This window comes from Lepus europaeus, chromosome 16, assembly GCF_033115175.1.
Source record: "Lepus europaeus isolate LE1 chromosome 16, mLepTim1.pri, whole genome shotgun sequence".
Lineage (NCBI taxonomy): Eukaryota > Metazoa > Chordata > Mammalia > Lagomorpha > Leporidae > Lepus > Lepus europaeus.
The window spans coordinates 88,021,972-88,040,624 of NC_084842.1; the positions used below are offsets into that span (position 1 = coordinate 88,021,972).

Below are 18,653 nucleotides of genomic sequence, written 5' to 3' on the forward strand. Positions count from 1 at the left end.
GACCCCACCACGGCCACCCACGCCTCGGGGTGCACAGCTCCCTCCCCACCACGCTGGTCCTCTCCGGGCGGCCAGCTGCTCAGGGCTGGCTGCTGCTTGTCTCCCAGCCGTGTCCGGGCGTGGGTCCCAGGCTGGTGACGTGGCAGCTGACGGAAACTTTGAGAAGGGTGGGGCCTAGAGGGAGGTCATAGAGCAGCCGGGGGCTCGCGCTCAGAAGAACCGAGGGGTTTCTCACGGGACCCCGGTTTAGTCCTTGTCATCACCGAAGCCTGAGCCTGGCCCCAGCCGGCAGTGTGACCCCTGCTCCCCGTGCAGTCCCGCTACTGCCATCAGCCCTGACGTGACGCGATCCCGCACGGGCTCCAGGCTCCATGACCTCCAAAGCCTGTCTCATCATAGCAACCACAAAACCCCGACTACTTAACACACCAGGGCTGAGCCCCTGCCGCCGCCAGCGCCCGGAGCTCTCTCACCAGATGGACCAGGGCTCCATCGCTCTGCTCAGACAGCCCCTCCCCAGGAAGGCTCTCTGACCTGCCAGCCGGACTGCGACCCTCCCGCCACTCTGCATCCCTCGCCCAGTCCCGGCACAGCGGGCAGGCAAGGGCTGAGTGACGGGGCAGGATGCCCAGGGTTTTTTGTACGGAGAACGTGACGGTCTGTTTCATGGAGTCACATCGCAAAGATGGCGCACAGCTTCCATACTGTCCAGCCAAGGACTACATTTCCCAGCTGCCCTTGCTGCTGGCAGAGTCATCTGACCAGCTCTGGCCAATGGGATGTGAGGGAAGTGACCTGTGTCACTGGAAGCCAGTGTGCCTCCCCCACACCCTGCCCCAGAGAATGGGAGGAAGAGAGAAGGGGTTGGACACCCTCATCACTATGGACGAGACCTCCGGGCAGTGCCCGCTCACTGGATAAACAGCCACACTGAGACGTCGCTGGAATGTGGGGTTTCCTTGCCCCTGGCGTTAACAAGCCGTCCCAGCACCCCAACCACCTCCAAGAACCCCTTGTCCCACACAGAGCCCTGGCCCTGCTGTGCGCGCTGACCAGTCCAGGGTGAGCCTAGGGCCAGAGACTGCAGGATCTCACTCAACCCAGCCACAGCCCTTGCCCCAGCTCAAGCGTGGTCTCCCACAGGGCCAGCGTGCTGACGCCATGGGCAAGACCGACGCTTGCGATGCCATCACCATGTCAGCACGAGCTCCAGTCCGGCTGCTCCACCTCCAGTCCAGGTCCCTGCCAACATGTCCAAGTCCTTGGGTCCGGCCACCCACATGGGAGCCCCGGTGGGGTTCTTGGTTCCAAACCTGGAACTACTGTGGCCCATTCGGAGAATGAACCAGCAGATGGCCGATCGATCTCCCTCTCCCCATCACCTGGCGTCTCAGATTAAAACAACAAGGTCAGCCAGATGTGGTCTGGCTGAGGCCCTGCCCGAGACCACGTGGCCGGTGAGTGGGAAATCTGGGACGGGCACCGCTCTGTGGACGGAGCTGCCAAAGGACAGAGGGGCAGCCCTGGGATCCGGTCCCTGGATCCGTCAACCACCTGCCTGCCCTGCAGAACCACCAGGCACCTGGATCCACGCATGGAGGAGGGAGCTTGTGCCCACCAAGTCTGCGCTGAGTGAGGGACGGGCACTGCGGCCTCCGTCGGCCAGAGCCCCCACACAGGTGCAGGACTCACATCCCCAGTCCAACCATCCAAGCACAGAAAGGCAGCTCTGAGGAGCAGGCATTCGCCCCAGAGGTTGGGATCCCCGTGGAGATCACCGCACCCATCAGAGTCCCGGCCACCCCGTCCTGTTAACACACACCCCGGGGGGCGGCAGGCGGGGGTCACGTGTGCCGGAGACCTGGATGGGAGTTCTGGGCTCCCAGCTTCAGCCTGACCTGGTCCTGGCTGTGTGGGCACCTGAGGAGCACGTGGGAGCCCTGCCTGTCTCTGTGTCTCTCTCGCTGCCTCTCAAATTTAAAAAGAAAAAAAAAAAAATGTTTTCCAAAGGGAGGCGGGCAGGTAGCACAGGTTAAGGCGCGAGCTGGGGTGCCCACGTCCCGTACTGGGGTGTCTGGGTTCAAGTCCTGGCTCCACGCCCACCTTCAGCTTCCTGCCAAGGCCACCACGGGAGGCAGCAGGGGACGTACCTGGGTCCCAGCAACCCACACAGGAGACTCGGGCTGAATCCCAGCTCTGAGCTGGTCTCTTCCCAGTCTCAGCTGCCATGGGCATAGCAGGAGTGAGCCAGCAGGTGCAGGATATCTCATTCGCATTCTCCCTCTCTCCCTCCTTCTCAAATTTTAAAAATGTTTTTAAGTAAAGGTTTTTGAGATAACTGGGGACACTGACCGCATGGACTAGAATTCAAATAACAGGAAATGAGCACTGGTGCTGCTGGGCTGGGTGAGGCAGGTAGGAAGGTAGAAGTGAGCCTGTGGGGGAGGGCCTGTGGGGGAGGGGCCTGAGGGTGACAGAGCACCCGCAGGAGCTCAGCGCTCACCTGGTATGTCACACCCAGGCCCCGTAACTACACAGGTGGTTCCAGCCCCTCCCCAAGGTAGGCCCCCCAGAATGCCCTCTGCTCAGCACCCCACGGGTTGCCCAGCCCTCCCCGAAGGCAGGCCCCCAGGGGAATCGTATACAGCCAAACATTTTCATTAAAATATTTGGAATTATTAAAAGAATTCCAAAGGTAATAACGCTAACAGAAGCAGTTTGCTTTCAGTTAGATTTAGGTGCGGCGTCTACACTATTTCATCTAGCCCTGGCGCAAAGCCCGGCCAGCAGGGGGCTCCCTCTGGTCCGCAGACAGGCTCTCGGGGTTCAGGGGCTGCAGCTTCTGCAGCCCAGGCCCAGGTCCCAGCTCCCGCAGGGGGCCTGCAGGCCCGGCCAACCCAGAGGCGGCCCTGGGCTCTGCAGCTGAAGATCCCGTCCCGGCCTGCGGCAGCCCACACTCCTGACCCTGACCCTCTGAGCAGCCTTTGTTCTGCCTGCCTCAATGGGCCATTCAGCCCCCGGCTCTGGGGGACAATGGCCCCCACTGTGCGAGGAAGGCAGGGCCTGGCCTGGCAGCACAGTGGCTCCCAGGTGTGCCCAGTCTCCCGAGCGAGCGGGCTGGCCACTGTCCCTCCTGCATGGAACCCACCAGGAGGCCACGCCCTGATGCACCCACCCCTGAGCACACCCCAACACTGCTCTGTAGCCCTGCGTGGGGGTGGGGGCTGTCTTTCCTGCCAACCATCACAATGGCACTGAATGGCCCTCCCAAGCCAGACCAGAACCTGAACTGAACAGGCCACATGTCGCCGCCCTGCTGGCCCCAGCTACACCTCGCCAGTGGTCAGTGAGGAGGGTGACCCCAGGACTTTTGGTGCCGTCCACTAAGATAAAGGAGACAGATTCCCCAGCTCCGCCCACAAATGCAAATTACCCACCTGGGAAGAGCCATAGAAAACTCACCCTAACTGAGGAAATACTCAGTTCCAAGCATGACTGTTGGCTCGTGGTCCGGATTGCAGTGGACAGCCCCTGGCTGTTCTGCCCGTCGCTCCTTCACAGCAAATGGCGGCAGCCAGCATAACTCAGAAGGGGCTGCGACTACAAGGGCACCCCAGCCCGTGGCCCCAGCACCCCCAGCCCCAGCACCCCCAGCCTGCGGCCCCGCACCCCCAGCCTGCGGCCCCAGCACCCACAGCCCATGGCCCCAGCACCCCCAGCCCATGGCCCCAGCACCCCCAGCCCGCGGCCCCAGCACCCGCACCCCCAGCCCGCGGCCCCAGCACCCACAGCCCATGGCCCCAGCACCCCCAGCCCATGGCCCCAGCACCCACAGCCCGCACCCCCAGCCCGCGGTCCCAGCTCCCCCAGCCCGCGGCCCCAGCACCCCCAGCCCGCAGCCCCAGCACCCCAGCCCGCGGCCCCAGCACCCCCAGCACCCCAGCCCGTGGCCCCAGCTGCCCCGTTCCTCAAGCTTGCCTGCTGCTTCTTTCCAAGTTGTTCAACGAGCCCACCTCTGTCCACCTCCGCCCACCTCCGTCCACCTCTGCCCACCTCCATCCACCTCTGCCCACCTCCGCCCACCTCCGTCCACCTCTGTCCACCTCCATCCACCTCTGTCCACCTCCGCCCACCTCTGTCCACCTCTGTCCACCTCCGTCCACCTCCGTCCACCTCTGTCCACCTCTGTCCACCTCTGCCCACCTCCGTCCACCTCTGTCCATCTCTGCCCACCTCTGTCCACCTCCGCCCACCTCTGTCCACCTCCGTCCACCTCTGCCCACCTCCGTCCACCTCTGTCCACCTCCGCCCACCTCCGTCCACCTCTGTCCACCTCCGCCCACCTCTGCCCACCTCCATCCACCTCTGTCCACCTCCGCCCACCTCCGTCCACCTCTGTCCACCTCTGTCCACCTCCGTCCACCTCTGCCCACCTCTGTCCACCTCTGCCCACCTCTGTCCACATCACCAAGCAGAGCCCGAGGAGCCGGGCGCCAGCGGGGCACCCAGCACCCCCGGGCACGAGGGGAGCAGCGAACTTCCGCTCCACACAGAGGGAGGAGGCTCGGCCCGGCAGACTCAGGCCTGGATTAAAACGCAAAGATCAAACAAACTCGCGGAGTGAACGCGGAGCGGCGGGCGGGCAAGCAGAGGCCACCAAGCACCTCGGGAGCCCCGGGGACTGCCACACGCAGCGCACGTGTGGGCTTCCCTCTAGGGACCGTCTCCCCAGGGATGGCGGGCGGGGCGGGCTGGGAAGCCCCATCGCTCGTTGTAAGCCCACGAGGGCTGGAGGACGCCGCTCCGACCTCGCCCCAGGAGCACTCGCCTGCTTCCCAACCCCACGGAAACGCATCAGCCATGGCTTGATGGTGGTGCTCCCCACCCTGTGCACCGCCAAGCCGGTGGTCTAGACTCCGCAGGACCCTGCCCACCCCCTCCCTCCCTGCAGGGGGGAGGAGCCCACAGGCCCAGCAGGGATTGGAAACAGCAGGGACCCTGAATGCCCTAACCCCACCCACCAGGGAAAAGCTGACCAATGGGTGCCCAGCTCTCACCATGTCCACCAATCACCGAAGCCAACCTGACATGAGTGACATCAACGAGGACCCCCTGACACAGGAAAGGAACAGAAGTCCTGGGTTTTCCCACCCCGGAGGAGTCTGGGTTGGCAGCAGGGGTCAGCCGCCTGGTCTCCTGGCCATCAGCCAGGTGGGAGTGCCCCGGGCTTCAAGCCACAGCGACTGGGCCGAAAGTGCAGGAGCAGGCGTTTTGCCCAGCAGCCAAGCCGGCAGTCCACCTCAGAGAACCTGGTCTGACCCGTCTGGATGTCACTGAGGTCCTCGATCTGACTCATCCCCTGCCCTGCATCAGCAGCCCTGGCTTAAGACTTACTCGCCTCATGGTGCCAACATGGCTGCCAGCAACCCAAGGACTTCCATGTTTCCACCCCAAGAAAGCGATCGACTTCCTGCAGCTCTCTCTCCTTCCCAGAACTGACGGCCAAGTCCATCGTGGAACCGGTCACTGCGACGGGGATGGGTTCAGCCTTGGGCCAAGCCAACCCAGCCGTGGCCGGAGCTCTCCGGCCAGGAAGGCACGCCGGGTGATGTGGAGACCGGCTACCATGGCCGCCACAAGCGTGCAGATTTCACTGTGTGCCAGGCCTCCTGCTAGCCGCGGCCTCTCCAGCATGGTCCAGGCTCTTGTGACACGGGACACACGAGGGTGAGGGACAGAGAAGCTGAGGCATGGCCCCTCCCGTGGGAGCTGCACCCGGGTCTGATGCCAAGATACCCACGCGAGGGGACGCTGCTCTAATTCATACCAAGGTGTGAATGACTGACAGAACCGAACCTGCCGCAAGGTTCCGGGGATTTCACAAAGCACCAGGAATTCGAGCAGACATGGGCTTGGAACCCAAAGGGTGGGAAGGCAGAGCGAGGCGGAAGGCAGGTTTTCCAGGCTGGCAACAGCCCGTGCCAGTGCCCTGAGGCAGGACAGGGCTTAGGAACAGGAAGCAGGTGGGGGTAGCGCAGTGCAGCGGGCGAGGGTGGACCCAGGGACCAGGTGTCCACCTGAGTCTTTTGCCAGCTGAGTCCCGGCATCCACTACCCGCCCATCAAACTCTTCCCGGAAGAAAGCTGAAATGCTAGCAGTGTTGTTGCTAAAAGCCTCCAGGAGCTAAACACTTTCTATAACGGCATAACCGCTGGGCACCCTAACAGCCTTGGGAGCGGTCACTTTTCTGTCTCTTAACAGACTCAGAAAGGTTCAGTAACTGCCCCAAGGCTGCACAGCCGGCGAGGAGCCTGTCACTCAAAGCCGCACCCTCCCCTGTGCTCAGAGCCCAAAACAAGAGCCAATGCAGCCGGGTGGACGCCCAGGGAGGCCCTGCACCGACTCCACCCGTCCCAGCTGGTGCGTTCTCGCCTGGGGGCAGCCAGCTCCGGCCCCAGCACCCCGCACTCCGCGGCTTCATTTGCCCCAGCGTCCTGCATCGGAAAAGTGGGTATGAAGGCTGTGAGCTCTGGAGTGCGCCCCCGGCCACACCGGAGCTGTTACCCCAGGAACGGCCTCCACCTCGGCCCCGGCCACACAGGAGCTGTCACCCCAGGATCGGCCTCCACCTCGGCCCCGGCCACACAGGAGCTGTCACCCCAGGATCGGCCTCCACCTCGGCCCCGGCCACACAGGAGCTGTCACCCCAGGATCGGCCTCCACCTCGGCCCCGGCCACACAGGAGCTGTCACCCCAGGATCGGCCTCCACCTCGGCCCCTGGCCACACAGGAGCTGTCACCCCAGGAACCGCCTCCACCTCGGCCCCGGCCACACAGGAGCTGTCACCCCAGGATCGGCCTCCACCTCGGCCACACAGGAGCTCTCACCCCAGGATCGGCCTCCACCTCGGCCACACAGGAGCTGTCACCCCAGGATCGGCCTCCACTTCAGCCCTGGCCACACAGGAGCTGTCACCCCAGGATCGGCCTCCACCTCGGCCCCGGCCACACAGGAGCTGTCACCCCAGGATCGGCCTCCACCTCGGCCACACAGGAGCTGTCACCCCAGGAACGGCCTCCACCTCGGCCACACAGGAGCTGTCACCCCAGGATCGGCCTCCACCTCGGCCCCGGCCACACAGGAGCTGTCACCCCAGGATCGGCCTCCACCTCGGCCCCGGCCACACAGGAGCTGTCACCCCAGGATCGGCCTCCACCTCGGCCCTGGCCACACAGGAGCTGTCACCCCAGGATCGGCCTCCACCTCGGCCCCGGCCACACAGGAGCTGTCACCCCAGGATCGGCCTCCACCTCGGCCCCGGCCACACAGGAGCTGTCACCCCAGGATCGGCCTCCACCTCGGCCACACAGGAGCTGTCACCCCAGGAACCGCCTCCACCTCGGCCCCAGCCACACAGGAGCTGTCACCCCAGGATCGGCCTCCACCTCGGCCGCCTCGCCTGCTCCTCACACAAACCCGGACACCGGCCAGGCAGCATGCTCCCACTTCACAGATGGGGACACTGAGGCCCGATGGGAAGAGGCTCCCCTCAAGGTCACAGGGCGCTGTGCACAAGGCAGGCTGCACAGGGGCCGCAGAAGGCGCTCGGGGAAGGAGGGAGGAGCCACCGCTGCTTGGCCGGGAACCCTGCGCTTGGGGCCCCTGGGCGGCTGCAGCAGGCACTAACGTTGGAAAAGCCCCTTGCGATGGCCCCGCGGCCCCAGGTAGAGATGGTAAAACAGAGGCTCCCCCAACTCCCCGGGCGCGTGACCCCGCGAGCTGGGAGCCGCCACGCTGCACACCGCAGCGCGCGCCAGGCCCTGGGGCACCCGCCCATCCGCGCTCACTGTCCCCGAGGCGCGCGACACGGGGCCGCTGGAGCTCCGTGGGCCCCGCGGCCCGGGCCGCCCCTGCACGCACACCCCGCAGGAGCGTGACTCAGCGGTTCTTCTCCGGAGCGGGGAGCGCCGCCCAGGCCCCCGCGCCGGCCCGCATCGCCCCGGCCTCCGCTCCGCGCGCTCTCATTTCCGCCGGACACCCCCGCCCCCAGAGCCCGCCGCCCGCGCCGGGCCCACGCAGGATCCCTGGCACAGGCGCCCACGCGCACCTCCCCCTGGGGCGCCCACCCGGGAACCCCTCGCTGAAAACCGCACAGCACGGCTGCGGCCAGTCCCGCAGCCCCTGGGGAGGCCGCAACCGGCCCCCGGTCCCGACCCCCGGCCAAGTCCCCAGCGTGAGCGCCCCCCGCCGCAGCTCGCCGCGGCTCTCCGCACCCTGCGCCCGGGCTCGCCCCGCGTGCTGTCCCCAGCGATCCCCGAGACCCCGAGCGCCGACCCGCCCGCCTCTGGTGGGGGTGGGGCTTGCGGGACCGACTTCCACGCGAGGCCCGCTGGGCTGCGGAGCAATCCCCGCCGGGTGGAAGCTCGCTGGGAATCCAGCACCAGCCCGGGCGGCCGCCTTCTCCCTCCCACGAGGGACCCTGCCTCGGCGCGCGCGGGGAGGGGCCCGCAGCCTCCCGAGGGTCCCGCACTGGGTGGGTTCCCCCCCACCTCCTCCGGGTCCCTCTGCGTCTCCAGGGAGTGGGCAGCCTAGACATTTCTGCGGGCGCTGGGGAGGGCCGAAATGGCCAGCGCCGGCCTCTGGGCCCTTACAGGGCTCCAGGGCGTCTCCACCAGATTGGCCGCCGCGGGGGTGGCCTCTTTTTACAGCCCGTGGCCGGGCCGCCGTCCGGCGCGGAGTAGGAGGAGGGCGCTGCCCTCTCCCGGCCCTCGGGCTCCCTGCCCCCCACCCCGGGCCCGGGGCACACGACACGCAGCGCGCGGTGCAAACCTTCGGAGGGCATTGGGTGCGACGGCATCCCCACGCCGCGGCCGCCGGAGGGGGCCTCGGACAACACGTACGTTACCTTCGGTCACATAGCTGTGGTCCCGCAGGAAGCTGTGGTTAATTTTCCGCGTGTCCGTGTCCTCGCCCATTGAAGGCCGTGCCCGGTGCCCTGGGCATGCCCCGCCGCCGCACACCGATGCAATCCGCAGAGGTCGCGCCGGGCGCGCGGGCCATGCCGCCGCAGCCTAGCAGAGGCGCGGGCCGCCGGGGCCCCGGGGGGTGGGCATCTCGGCCGGGGGCGGCGGGGGAGGTCTTGGGGGGGTGGCGGGCGCCGCGGTCAGGCGAGCGCGCGGCGGGCGGGCGGCGGCCGCGGGTTCGGGCGGGCCGGGGCCCGGGCGCGCATCCCGGCCGGCCCGTGCGCGCTGCGTCTGTGCGCCGGCGGCGGCGGCGGTGGCCTGGTGCCCGGGCGCCCGGCGGCGGCGGCGGCGGCAAGGGGATGCGCGCGGCGCTGCGGTGCGCCGAGCGAGCCGGGGCCGAGCCGGGCTGCGCGGGCTGGTGCCGCCGCCGCCGCCGCCGCCGCCGCCGCTGCCGCAGGCCCCTCCCTCGCGCCGCCCGCTCCTCCGCCCCCGCGCTGCAGGTGGAGCCGGAGCCGGCGCCGCGCAGGCCGCCCCGCCGCTGTGCCGGGGTGCGCCCGGGGCCGCGAGCGGGGACGAGGCACCCTGCGGGGCGCTTAGCTGCGCGTTCGGGGTGCGGCTGGGTTCTCTGGCTGCCCAGGTGCTCGGCTCAGGGAACGGCCCGCAGCCGGGTGGGGCGCATAGCAGGGGCAGGGGGCGCTCAGCTTCCCCCGACCGGGAGGGCCGGGGGCTGGGGGGCTGCCGCCGAGGGGCGAGTCCCCGGAGGAGAGGTTTGGGTGGGAGTTGAGATGGGCAGATGGTCTGGAGCCGCGGGCGTCGGCGCCCTGCGGGGCAGAACTCTGGACTGGATGGCCGAGCCTGGGGATCTCCCCTCGAGCTGCCCCCCTCTCGCAGGTGAAATGAAGAAGCCAGGCCGGGGGCAGGCCAAAGGCGGGCTCCGCCACATCCCCTTCGGCCTGTCCCGGCCCTTGGCCTTCCTCCCTCGGCCTCTCCCAGTCTCCCTCTCCTCCCCTTGGCCGTCAGCGCGGCCCATGTCACAGCACCCAGTCCCTGGTGCACCCTTCGGTCCAGCTGCGCCTCCTGCCGGCTGACCCCTAGCCTGGTGGGTCTCCAGGCCCCAGTGGGGGCTTCAAGGCTTCCATCAGGCCTCAGCGGGGGGCAAGGGCAGTGGGGGGGGGGGCAGGCTGCAAATTGCCTGGCCCCGGGGCAGGGGCGGGGGTGGGGGTGTGTTCAGTGGGCCTAGGAGTTCCTGAGGGAGGTGGAGTCGGTCCGCCCTCTGGGAGACCCTGCCATGCTCTTTGCTTCCCTCAGCCTTGGGGGACCCCAAGTAGACCCCCCAAAACTGTCGTGGAGGGCAAGAGAGCCCAGGGGTTCTGGGACAGAGAGCGAGGTTTGGGTAAGACAGGGCAGTGGGTGCCACCTGAGGTCTCTTGTGGGAGAGGGAGGCAGTTTCACTCCACAGAGGGCCCTAAGCGGACCGGGAGGGGTATGGGAGAGGGCTGGAGCTGGGAGGCCGGGGGGTGCACCAGGGGCTGCAGCTGGGAGGCCGGGGGGCCGCTGGCACCTGCTTGCTGAGCGGCCTAGGGCGAGCACCCTCACCTGTGCCGGCTGCGCCCTTTCTCCGTGGAGCCCATCCTCGCAATGAAGGGCAGAGGCAATGCAAGGACCAGAGACCCTGGGCTGTGCTGAGCCTGCACCACAGGAGGGTGACCGCCATCCCTGTCGCCTGTCACCAGCCACCGGGCACCTTCTCTCTCACACCAGCTCCGCTCCAAAGCTGGGCACCTCACACTCTCCCCCGGCCCTGCTCCTGCCTCCCTGGCTCAGGACAGCAAAATGATGGCAGCCTCACCTCTAGGGAGCGGGTGACCACAGGAGCTGCCTTGTGGCGGGAGCCGGGAGCTTGTGCCTTGTAGGGCCTGACCTCCCCCTCCACTGGCCACTGCCCCCCCCCACAGGATCCCCTACCTCCTGCCAGCGTCAGCCCCACGCCCAGTGATTCCGTGGCTGGCCTTTGGTCAGCTTCTGGGCCAGGCTGGGCACCCAGGGTTGGCGGCCTCCAGCCTCACTGGGCCCCAAGGCTGGGCAGCCCTCCCCCCAGCCCTGGACCCCACTGGACAGTCTCCCTCATTCTCCTAACCCCGCCCCATCAGAGCCAAGGCCCCTGCCTCAGCCTCCTACCCACGCTCACACCCACCGTTTTGTAATCTGCTGTCCCCTCCACGGTGGCCCCTGGGCGTGTCCCTGCCGCCTCTCGTGGGAGCCAGAGCTCCAGATCCTGCCATCCCCCAGCCCGCAGTCCTCTCTCCGCAGGGGCCTCCCTGTGCTTCCACAGTGTTTGCTGAGCAGCTACCATGTGCCAGCACCTTCCCGGTACGGGGCAGAGCGGCAGACAGACCAGAAACCGCCTGGCCCCGTGGGGCGAGCTGGACGGGACAGAGCAGACCGCAGCCCCCAGGGCGCCATAAGCGAAGGGGAGAAAGTGGGTGCCCGGGTGCAGGTGCATGGAGGGCAGGAGGTGATGAGGGGAGACACGTCACATCCCACAACACGAGCCCCCACTTGGGTCTCCTCCTCAGCCGAGAGCCGTCCACTGGGGCGGCCACGCCTGCACCTGCTGTGCCCCGTCCTCACCCACTGGAGCCCTCCACGCTGGCTTCTTACCACACTCCCCCCTCCTTCCCAGGAAGCAGCTCCGGTCTCCCAGGGCGGGTGTCACCTTGCTGGCCCTCTCCCCGCTCACCTCTCTGAGTCCCCTGCCTCGGGCTGCTCCACCTGCTGCTGTGTCCCTCCCGGCTGCACAGTGTCCTTCCACTCCTTCTCATGGTCCCTGCCATGCCGGTCTCTGGTGCCACTGACCCCCACCCCCGCGCATGCACTCACACACACACACACACACACACAGGCTAAGTGGTTCTCCTGGCTGCACAGGACGTGTGCAGGTGAGGGTGCCGCAGGCTGGATCTGCCCCCTGACCCCCGTGGGGTGGTGTTTGGAGGTGATTAGGGCTGGGTGGGGTCACGAGGCAGGGCCCGGGTCACGGGGTCAGCGCCCTTGTGAGGAGAGGCCGGGACATTTGCACACACAGCAGAACAGTAGCCGCCCGCTCAGCAGCCAAAGCCCCCCACCCCCCAGGAGCCAGTCCACCCGGAGCCTGTCCAGCCGCCTGAGCTGTGAGTGAAGAGCTTCTGCGGTTAAGCCCCGGCCCGTGGTGCTCCGTCCCAGCGGCCTGGGCTGAAGCTGGTCAGCGCTCAGCTTGCTGCACCACCACGGGGTGAACTTACACAGCTGACCGCCACCCGCCTCCCGGGGCTCCCTCGGGCGTCCCACACTGAAGCCCCACGCCTGGGCCGATGGGTGCAGGTTGGGGGGGGGGGGTCCTTGGCAGGGATGCAGTCCAGAGTGGGAGCCCTCGTGGTGGGGCGGGTGCTCTGATGACAGCAGACAAGTGAGAGCGCCTCTCTCGCGGGAGCTTTCTCTCCGTGCGCAAGTCAGCAGCCAGGCACTGGCCTGACGCCCCGTCTACCGGCCCCGTGGTCTCGGCCATCCCGGCCTCCGCACTGCGAGGAAGCCGCGTCCAGTGTGCAAGGCACACAGCCCGCGAGGGCCGAGCAGCCCACGGCCCGCCCTCCCGCCCCTCACACTGTCCTGTTGCCAGCTTGGGGATTTTGCGTGAGTAGACTCTCAGAGAATGACGGTTTTCTCATCTGACCTCTGGGCCCCACGTGGTGTTTCTTTTTTATTATTTTGTTGTTGTTGTTTAAGATTTATTTATGTATTTGAAAGGCAGAGTTACAGAGAGGCAGACGGAGTGGGGAGAGAGAGAGAGAGAGCGAGAGAGAGAGAGCAAGCTTCCATCGGCTGGTTCACTCCCCAAATGGCTGTCATGGTCAGAACTGGCTCAGACCGAAGCCAGGAGCTTCATCCTGGTCTCCCACGTGGGTGCAGGGGCCCAAGCACCTTGCACCATCTGCAGCTGCTTTCCCAGCCCATAGCAGAGAGCTGGATGGAAGTGGAGCAGCCGGGACTCGATCCGGCACCCATATGGGATGCCAGCACTGCAGGCGGTGGCTTAACCTGCTACCACGGCACCAGCCCCGGCTACACGGTGCTTTCCATACTTGCTCGTGTTATTACGTGGGAGTAACAGCACTGGATTCACCGTCCATGGCTGAGTGATATTCCAGGCAGAAAAGCTAAGCAATTGGTCTGCTGTCCGTGGCTTTTAGGTCATCTTTTCCCAGTGGGAGGCTGTTAGGAGCCACGCCCCGGCTCGGCGTCGGCACGTTTGCCACGCTGCAGCCGCTGAAAGGCAGGGCCGTGGGTGCTCAGCTACAGAGAGAGATTCAGGAGCCTCCCACGGTGAGTGGGCTCCCCAGTGCTGTCTGCCCCTCGCACCCTCCTAGCCACGCCCCCTCCCGTCTGGCTGGCCTGGCTCGACTCAGCTCTCGGCCCCTCCCTTCCCCAGCCAGCCTCTCACCTCCACACTAGCAGCATCCACACGCTAAGTTCTGGGCTCAGAGGCCCCCACCAGATGCCCCGGGCAGCTCCAGCCCGTTGCTCGCATGCCCCATTCGTTCCTCCCGGGACGCTGGCCGTGTCCTGAGCACAGTGGATGCCTCCCCCCCCCCCCCAGGCTGTGCACTGGCACACACTGTTGCCCTGCCTGCGAGGCTGACCCCACGTCCCACCTGTGCTCCTGGACGCCAGCCTAAGTGTGGCTGCTGCTGTCCTGAGCGGCACTTAGCGTGGAATGGAACAGGGCGTTATATCCTCTTGTGTAAAGTTTAAACTCATAAAAGCATCCCACTGATGGCGCCATGTTGCACATTCCTTTTTTTCTTTTTTTCTTTTCTTTTTTTTTTTTTTAATCTTTGACAGGCAGAGTGGATAGTGAGAGAGACAGAGAGAAAGGTCTTCCTTTGCTGTTGGTTCACCCTCCAATGGCCGCCGCGGTAGGCGCGCTGCGGCCGGCACACCGCGCTGATCCGAAGGCAGGAGCCAGGTGCTTCCCCTGGTCTCCCATGGGGTGCAGGGCCCAAGCACTTGGGCCATCCTCCACTGCCTTCCCGGGCCACAGCAGAGAGCTGGCCTGGAAGAGGAGCAACCGGGACAGAATCCAGCGCCCCAACCGGGACTAGAACCCGGTGTGCCGGCGCTGCTAGGCGGAGGATTAGCCTATTGAGCCGCGGCGCCGGCCTACATTCCTTTTTTTCTAAGCACTATTTGTTTTCCCCCACCTCTACCTAGTTTCTTCATTGATCTTAAAGCTGGCAGGAACCTGCTTCCAGAACCTTCTCGCACGCTCTGGCTGCGCTCTGTGCCCAGGGCTCACCGTGCTAACAGCGCTCGGCCGTGGTGCCACATCCACAGGCCAGAACACAGCCGAGCCACAGAGTCCGAGATTCAACCCAGCCAGGAGGATGTGCAAGATTAACCACGAGGCCGGCGCCGCGGCTCACTAGGCTAATCCTCTGCCTGCAGCGCCGGCACCCCGGGTTCTAGTCCCGGTTGGGGCGCCGGATTCTGTCCTGGTTGCTCCTCTTCCAGGCCAGCTCTCTGCTGTGGCCCGGGAAGGCAGTGGAGGGTAACCCAAGTGCTTGGGCCCTGCACCCCATGGGAGACCAGGAGAAGCACCTGGCTCCTGGCTTCGGATCAGCGTGGTGTGCCAGCTGCAGCGCGCCGGCCGCGGCGGCCATTGGAGGGTGAACCAACGGCAAAAAGGAAGACCTTTCTCTCTGTCTCTCTCTCTCTCACTATCCCTGTCAAAAAAAAAAAAAAAAAAAAGATTAAAAAAGATTAACCAGCGTGCTCGGGGCCACAATTCACACGTTATCCACCCCCCACCACCCCACCCACCGTCCTGGCCGAGGAGGCTGCCTCTCGGATCTCCAGGCCGGCAGTGTCTTCCTCCTACCCAGCGCCTCGCCCCGGGAGTACGGATCCCCAGCACGGGGAGACGCAGGGGACACGGCTGGGGCACACGGTGTCACAGCCCTGGGCCGCGTGTGCCGGAGGCTGTGCATATGTGACCCCGCCCCGAACTGCACTAGCACGTGATACAGGGGGCGGGGGGCTCTCCGGGTTCCCAGGTGGGCGGGGAACGGGTCTCCCCGCCATGGGGGCTCTCTTCTCTGCACGGCCCCCATTGCCTTTGCCCAGCTCTCTGTTGGGTAACTGGCTTTTTGCTCAGAGATTTCTCGGAGCTGTTTCCGAGATGGTGCTGCCCGTGCTCGGGCTGTGTGAAGTACTTCTTCCGTCTGTGGTCCTCCTGTCCTACAGAAGTCACTGTTTCCTGATTAACTTAGGAGACAGGTAGCTGGAGGGAGAGACAAATAGGCAGCTCCGGCGTGTTGGCCAGGATAGCACCAGGTCAAACTGAGAGCGGCAAACCCCACCCAGCCCCCCGTGAGTGGCAGGCCCCCATTCCCTGAGCCGTCACTGCTGCCTCCCAGGAGGTGTGGGAGCAGGAAGCCGGGGTCACAGGTGAGCAGGACCAGGAACCCGGCACTCGGCATGGGCGTGGGCGCCCAAATTGCCGTCTTTTTTTTTGTTTTTTGACAGGCAGAGTTAGAGAGAGAGACAGAGACAGAGAGACAGAGAGAAAGGTCTTCCTTTTCCTTTGGTTCACCCCCCAAATGGCCGCTACAGCCAGCGCATTGAGCCGTTGTGCTGTGCCAATCCGAAGCCAGGAGCCAGGTGCTTCCTCCTGGTCTCCCATGCGGGTGCAGGGCCCAAGCACTTGGGCCATCCTCCACTGCCCTCCCGGGCCACAGCAGAGAGCTGGACTGGAAGAGGAGCAACCGGGACAGAATCCGGTGCCCCAACAGGGACTAGAACCTGGGGTGCTGGCACCACAGGCGGAGGATTAGCCTAGTGAGCCGCGGCGCCAGCCTAAATTGCTGTCTTACCCACTGGGTCAAACTCCCAGAAGAAGCTAATTTTGGTGTAGTGAAATTTATTATCTTGTACGCATTTTGCCTCTTGTCATCTGTTTGGTCAATAGTTCTCTAACGTCTGAGTTCTAAGAACATTCCTACAGGATGTCCTTCCTTCCATCTCCGTGTTAAGCTGTGTACCAGGCACAGTGGCTAAGCCATCAGCTGTGTGGCACAGTGGCTAAGCCACCAGCTGGGATGCCGGCATCTCATATGAGGTCCCAGGCCTGCCTCCACGTCCAATCCAACCTCCCGCCAATGTGCACCCCGGGCAGCAGCAGGTGCTGCTTGGGTGTGTGGGTTCCTACCACCAAGGTGGGAGACTTGGATGGAGCTCTGGGCTCCTGGATGCGACTTGGCCCAGCCCCGGCTGTTGCAAGTATTTGGGGAATGAACCAGTGGATGGGTGATAACTCTCTCTGTCTCTGTCTCTCTCTCTCTCTCTCTCTCTCTCTCTCTCTCCTCTCTCTCCCCTCTCTTTCTCTCTCTGCCTCTCAGATTTTTAAAGTAAGTAATGAAGATGGGTCACTCAGGGATCTAGCCCACTGCAAGCCGCTGTGGTGTCGGGTGAGGTAGGATCTGATCACACACACAACATCCGAGTCGCTCTCCGGGCTGTTGACCTCCTCACGGTGATGGGCGACCCCGGTTCTCCCTGAGGGTCTCCTCCTGGGCTCTGTCCTATGCCATTCTTTCTTGCTTCTTGTTTTGTTTTGGTCTGGCCCATGTGTCATTGCTACCCTGCCTGATACGGTGCTTTTATAATAAGTCAATGTCAAATCGGTCTGATCTTCACTTTTCTGCGAAGTCTTCTTGACTGTTCTTGGGTTTTTGCTTTTCTATGTAACTTTTCAGTCTTGCAGAGACCACTGAAAACCCTGTTTGGGGGTGAGGGGTGTGCTGTTGTGGTGTAGTGGTAAAGTCGCCGGTTCGAGTCTCAGCTGCTCCACTTCTGATCCAGCTCCTTACTAATGGCCTGGGAAAGCAGTAGAAGATGGCCCAAGTCCTTGGGCCTCTGCACCTATGTGGGAGACCCAGAAGAAGCTCCTGGCTCCTGGCTTCAGCCTGGCCCAGCCCCAGCCATTGCGATCATCTGGGGAGTGAACCAGCGGATGGAAGATCTTTCTGTCTCCCCCCTCTCTCTGTAACTCTGCCTTTCAAATAAATAAATAAATATTTTTTAAAAATCCTGTTGGGATTCTCATTGTACCTGCAATTCATTTGTAATTAACCCAGGGCTGGCGCTGTGGCACAGTAGGCTAAGCCGCCGCCTGCAGCACCAGCATCCATATGGGTGCCCGATTTGAGTCCCGGCTGCTCCACTTCCGATCCAGCTCTCTGCTATGGCCTGGGAAAGCAGTGGAAGATGGTCCAAATCCTTGGGCCCCTGCACCCATGGGAGAGACCCAGAAGGAGCTCCTGGCTTTAAATCAGCCCAACCCTGGCCGTTGTGGCCATTTCAGGAGTGAACCAGCAGATGGAAGACCTTTCTCCCTATCTCTCCCTCTCTCTGACTGTAACTCTACTTCTCAAATAAATAAACAAAAATCTTTAAAAAAAAAAATGCTGTTTGGAAAAGAATTTGCAGTGAGCTGGGAGGACATCGGCGCCTTTTCGCCACTGCATCACCCACCCACGGCCACGGCTTCTCTTGTCTTGTATCGGTTCTCTTTCACGCCCTCCAATTAAATCGCGCGATTTTCTTCATCGCGATGATCACAGCCGCTTACAGCAATCATTAGTGTCAGCTGCTGCTGGTAGCGGACTCGGCGGATCCCCGGACTTGCCTGTGTGGCTGCGTGGCTGCGTTATGATACTCTCCCTTTCCCAGCTGAGGAATCGCGAGCCCAGAGCATGGGGTCTTACCCTCGTGGTGGGAGGGGCCGGGTCCGAAGCCAGGCGGGCCGGGTCAGGGGGCTCTGCTCTGACCCCCAAGATCATTCTCCTCGTTGGCCTGCATAAACGCTGGGGCAACCCTGAGGACCTTATAGACATTGCTGCTGCTACAAATGGGATTTATCCCCTTACACATTCTATGTTAGCTAATTAATTTCAATCTACATGAAAGGCAGAGGGAGCAAGCGAGCGAGCAAGCGAGAGAACTTCTACCCACTGATTCACTCCCCAAATGCCCACACCAGGCTGAAACCCAGAGCTGAAGACTCCATCTGGGTCTCCTGTGTGGGTGGCAGAGGCCCAAGCACGTGCCCCCTCCTCTGCAGCCCCCACCCCGGGGTGTGCATTGACAAGAACACACACCTGGGAGTGGAGCAGCCAAGACTGGAACCGGCAGTCTGGTGTGGGATGCGGGTCTCCCAAACCCGGGCTGAACCCACTGGACCGCGGCACCTGCCCGTCCCCTGTGTCCTGAGCATGCTGATTGCTGTTCCCGTAGGAGTTTGTTGTGCCGTCTTGGACCCAGCAGTTCTGTTGAATCATAGGAGCCTGAGAGCGGGTTCTCCTGGGTTCTCTATGAAGACCATCACAAGACCTGCAGTAAACACGATTTCCCTCGCCTGGCTCCACCAGTCCCCTGGTCCATCTGGGCTCCATACGAGGCCGTGTTAAACAGCAGTGGGATGGGGACATCTTTGTCTTAGGTCTAGCATGCTTCTAGTTTCACCGTGAAAAATGATGTTTGCTGTCAGTTGTTTTATTATTATTACAGAGGCAGAGAGACTGATAGAGCCAAAGCCCAAAACGCAGAGCTGGGACCTCAATCCCCATCTCCCACTGCCTGCCTGAGCCCCCCAG

General features: G+C 64.0%; 1 protein-coding gene across 1 annotated transcript in view; it reads right to left on the minus strand.

Annotated features, from left to right (window-relative positions):
- PPP2R2C (protein phosphatase 2 regulatory subunit Bgamma) overlaps positions 1 to 8,986 on the minus strand; it is an 81,185-nt gene extending 72,199 nt beyond the window's left edge. The window contains exon 1 of the mRNA XM_062212836.1: positions 8,907 to 8,986. Coding sequence (XP_062068820.1) covers positions 8,907 to 8,976 — 70 coding nt within the window. The 5' untranslated portion in view covers positions 8,977 to 8,986. The remainder of the gene's footprint in view (positions 1 to 8,906) is intronic.
- Positions 8,987 to 18,653: the final 9,667 nt, after the last annotated feature.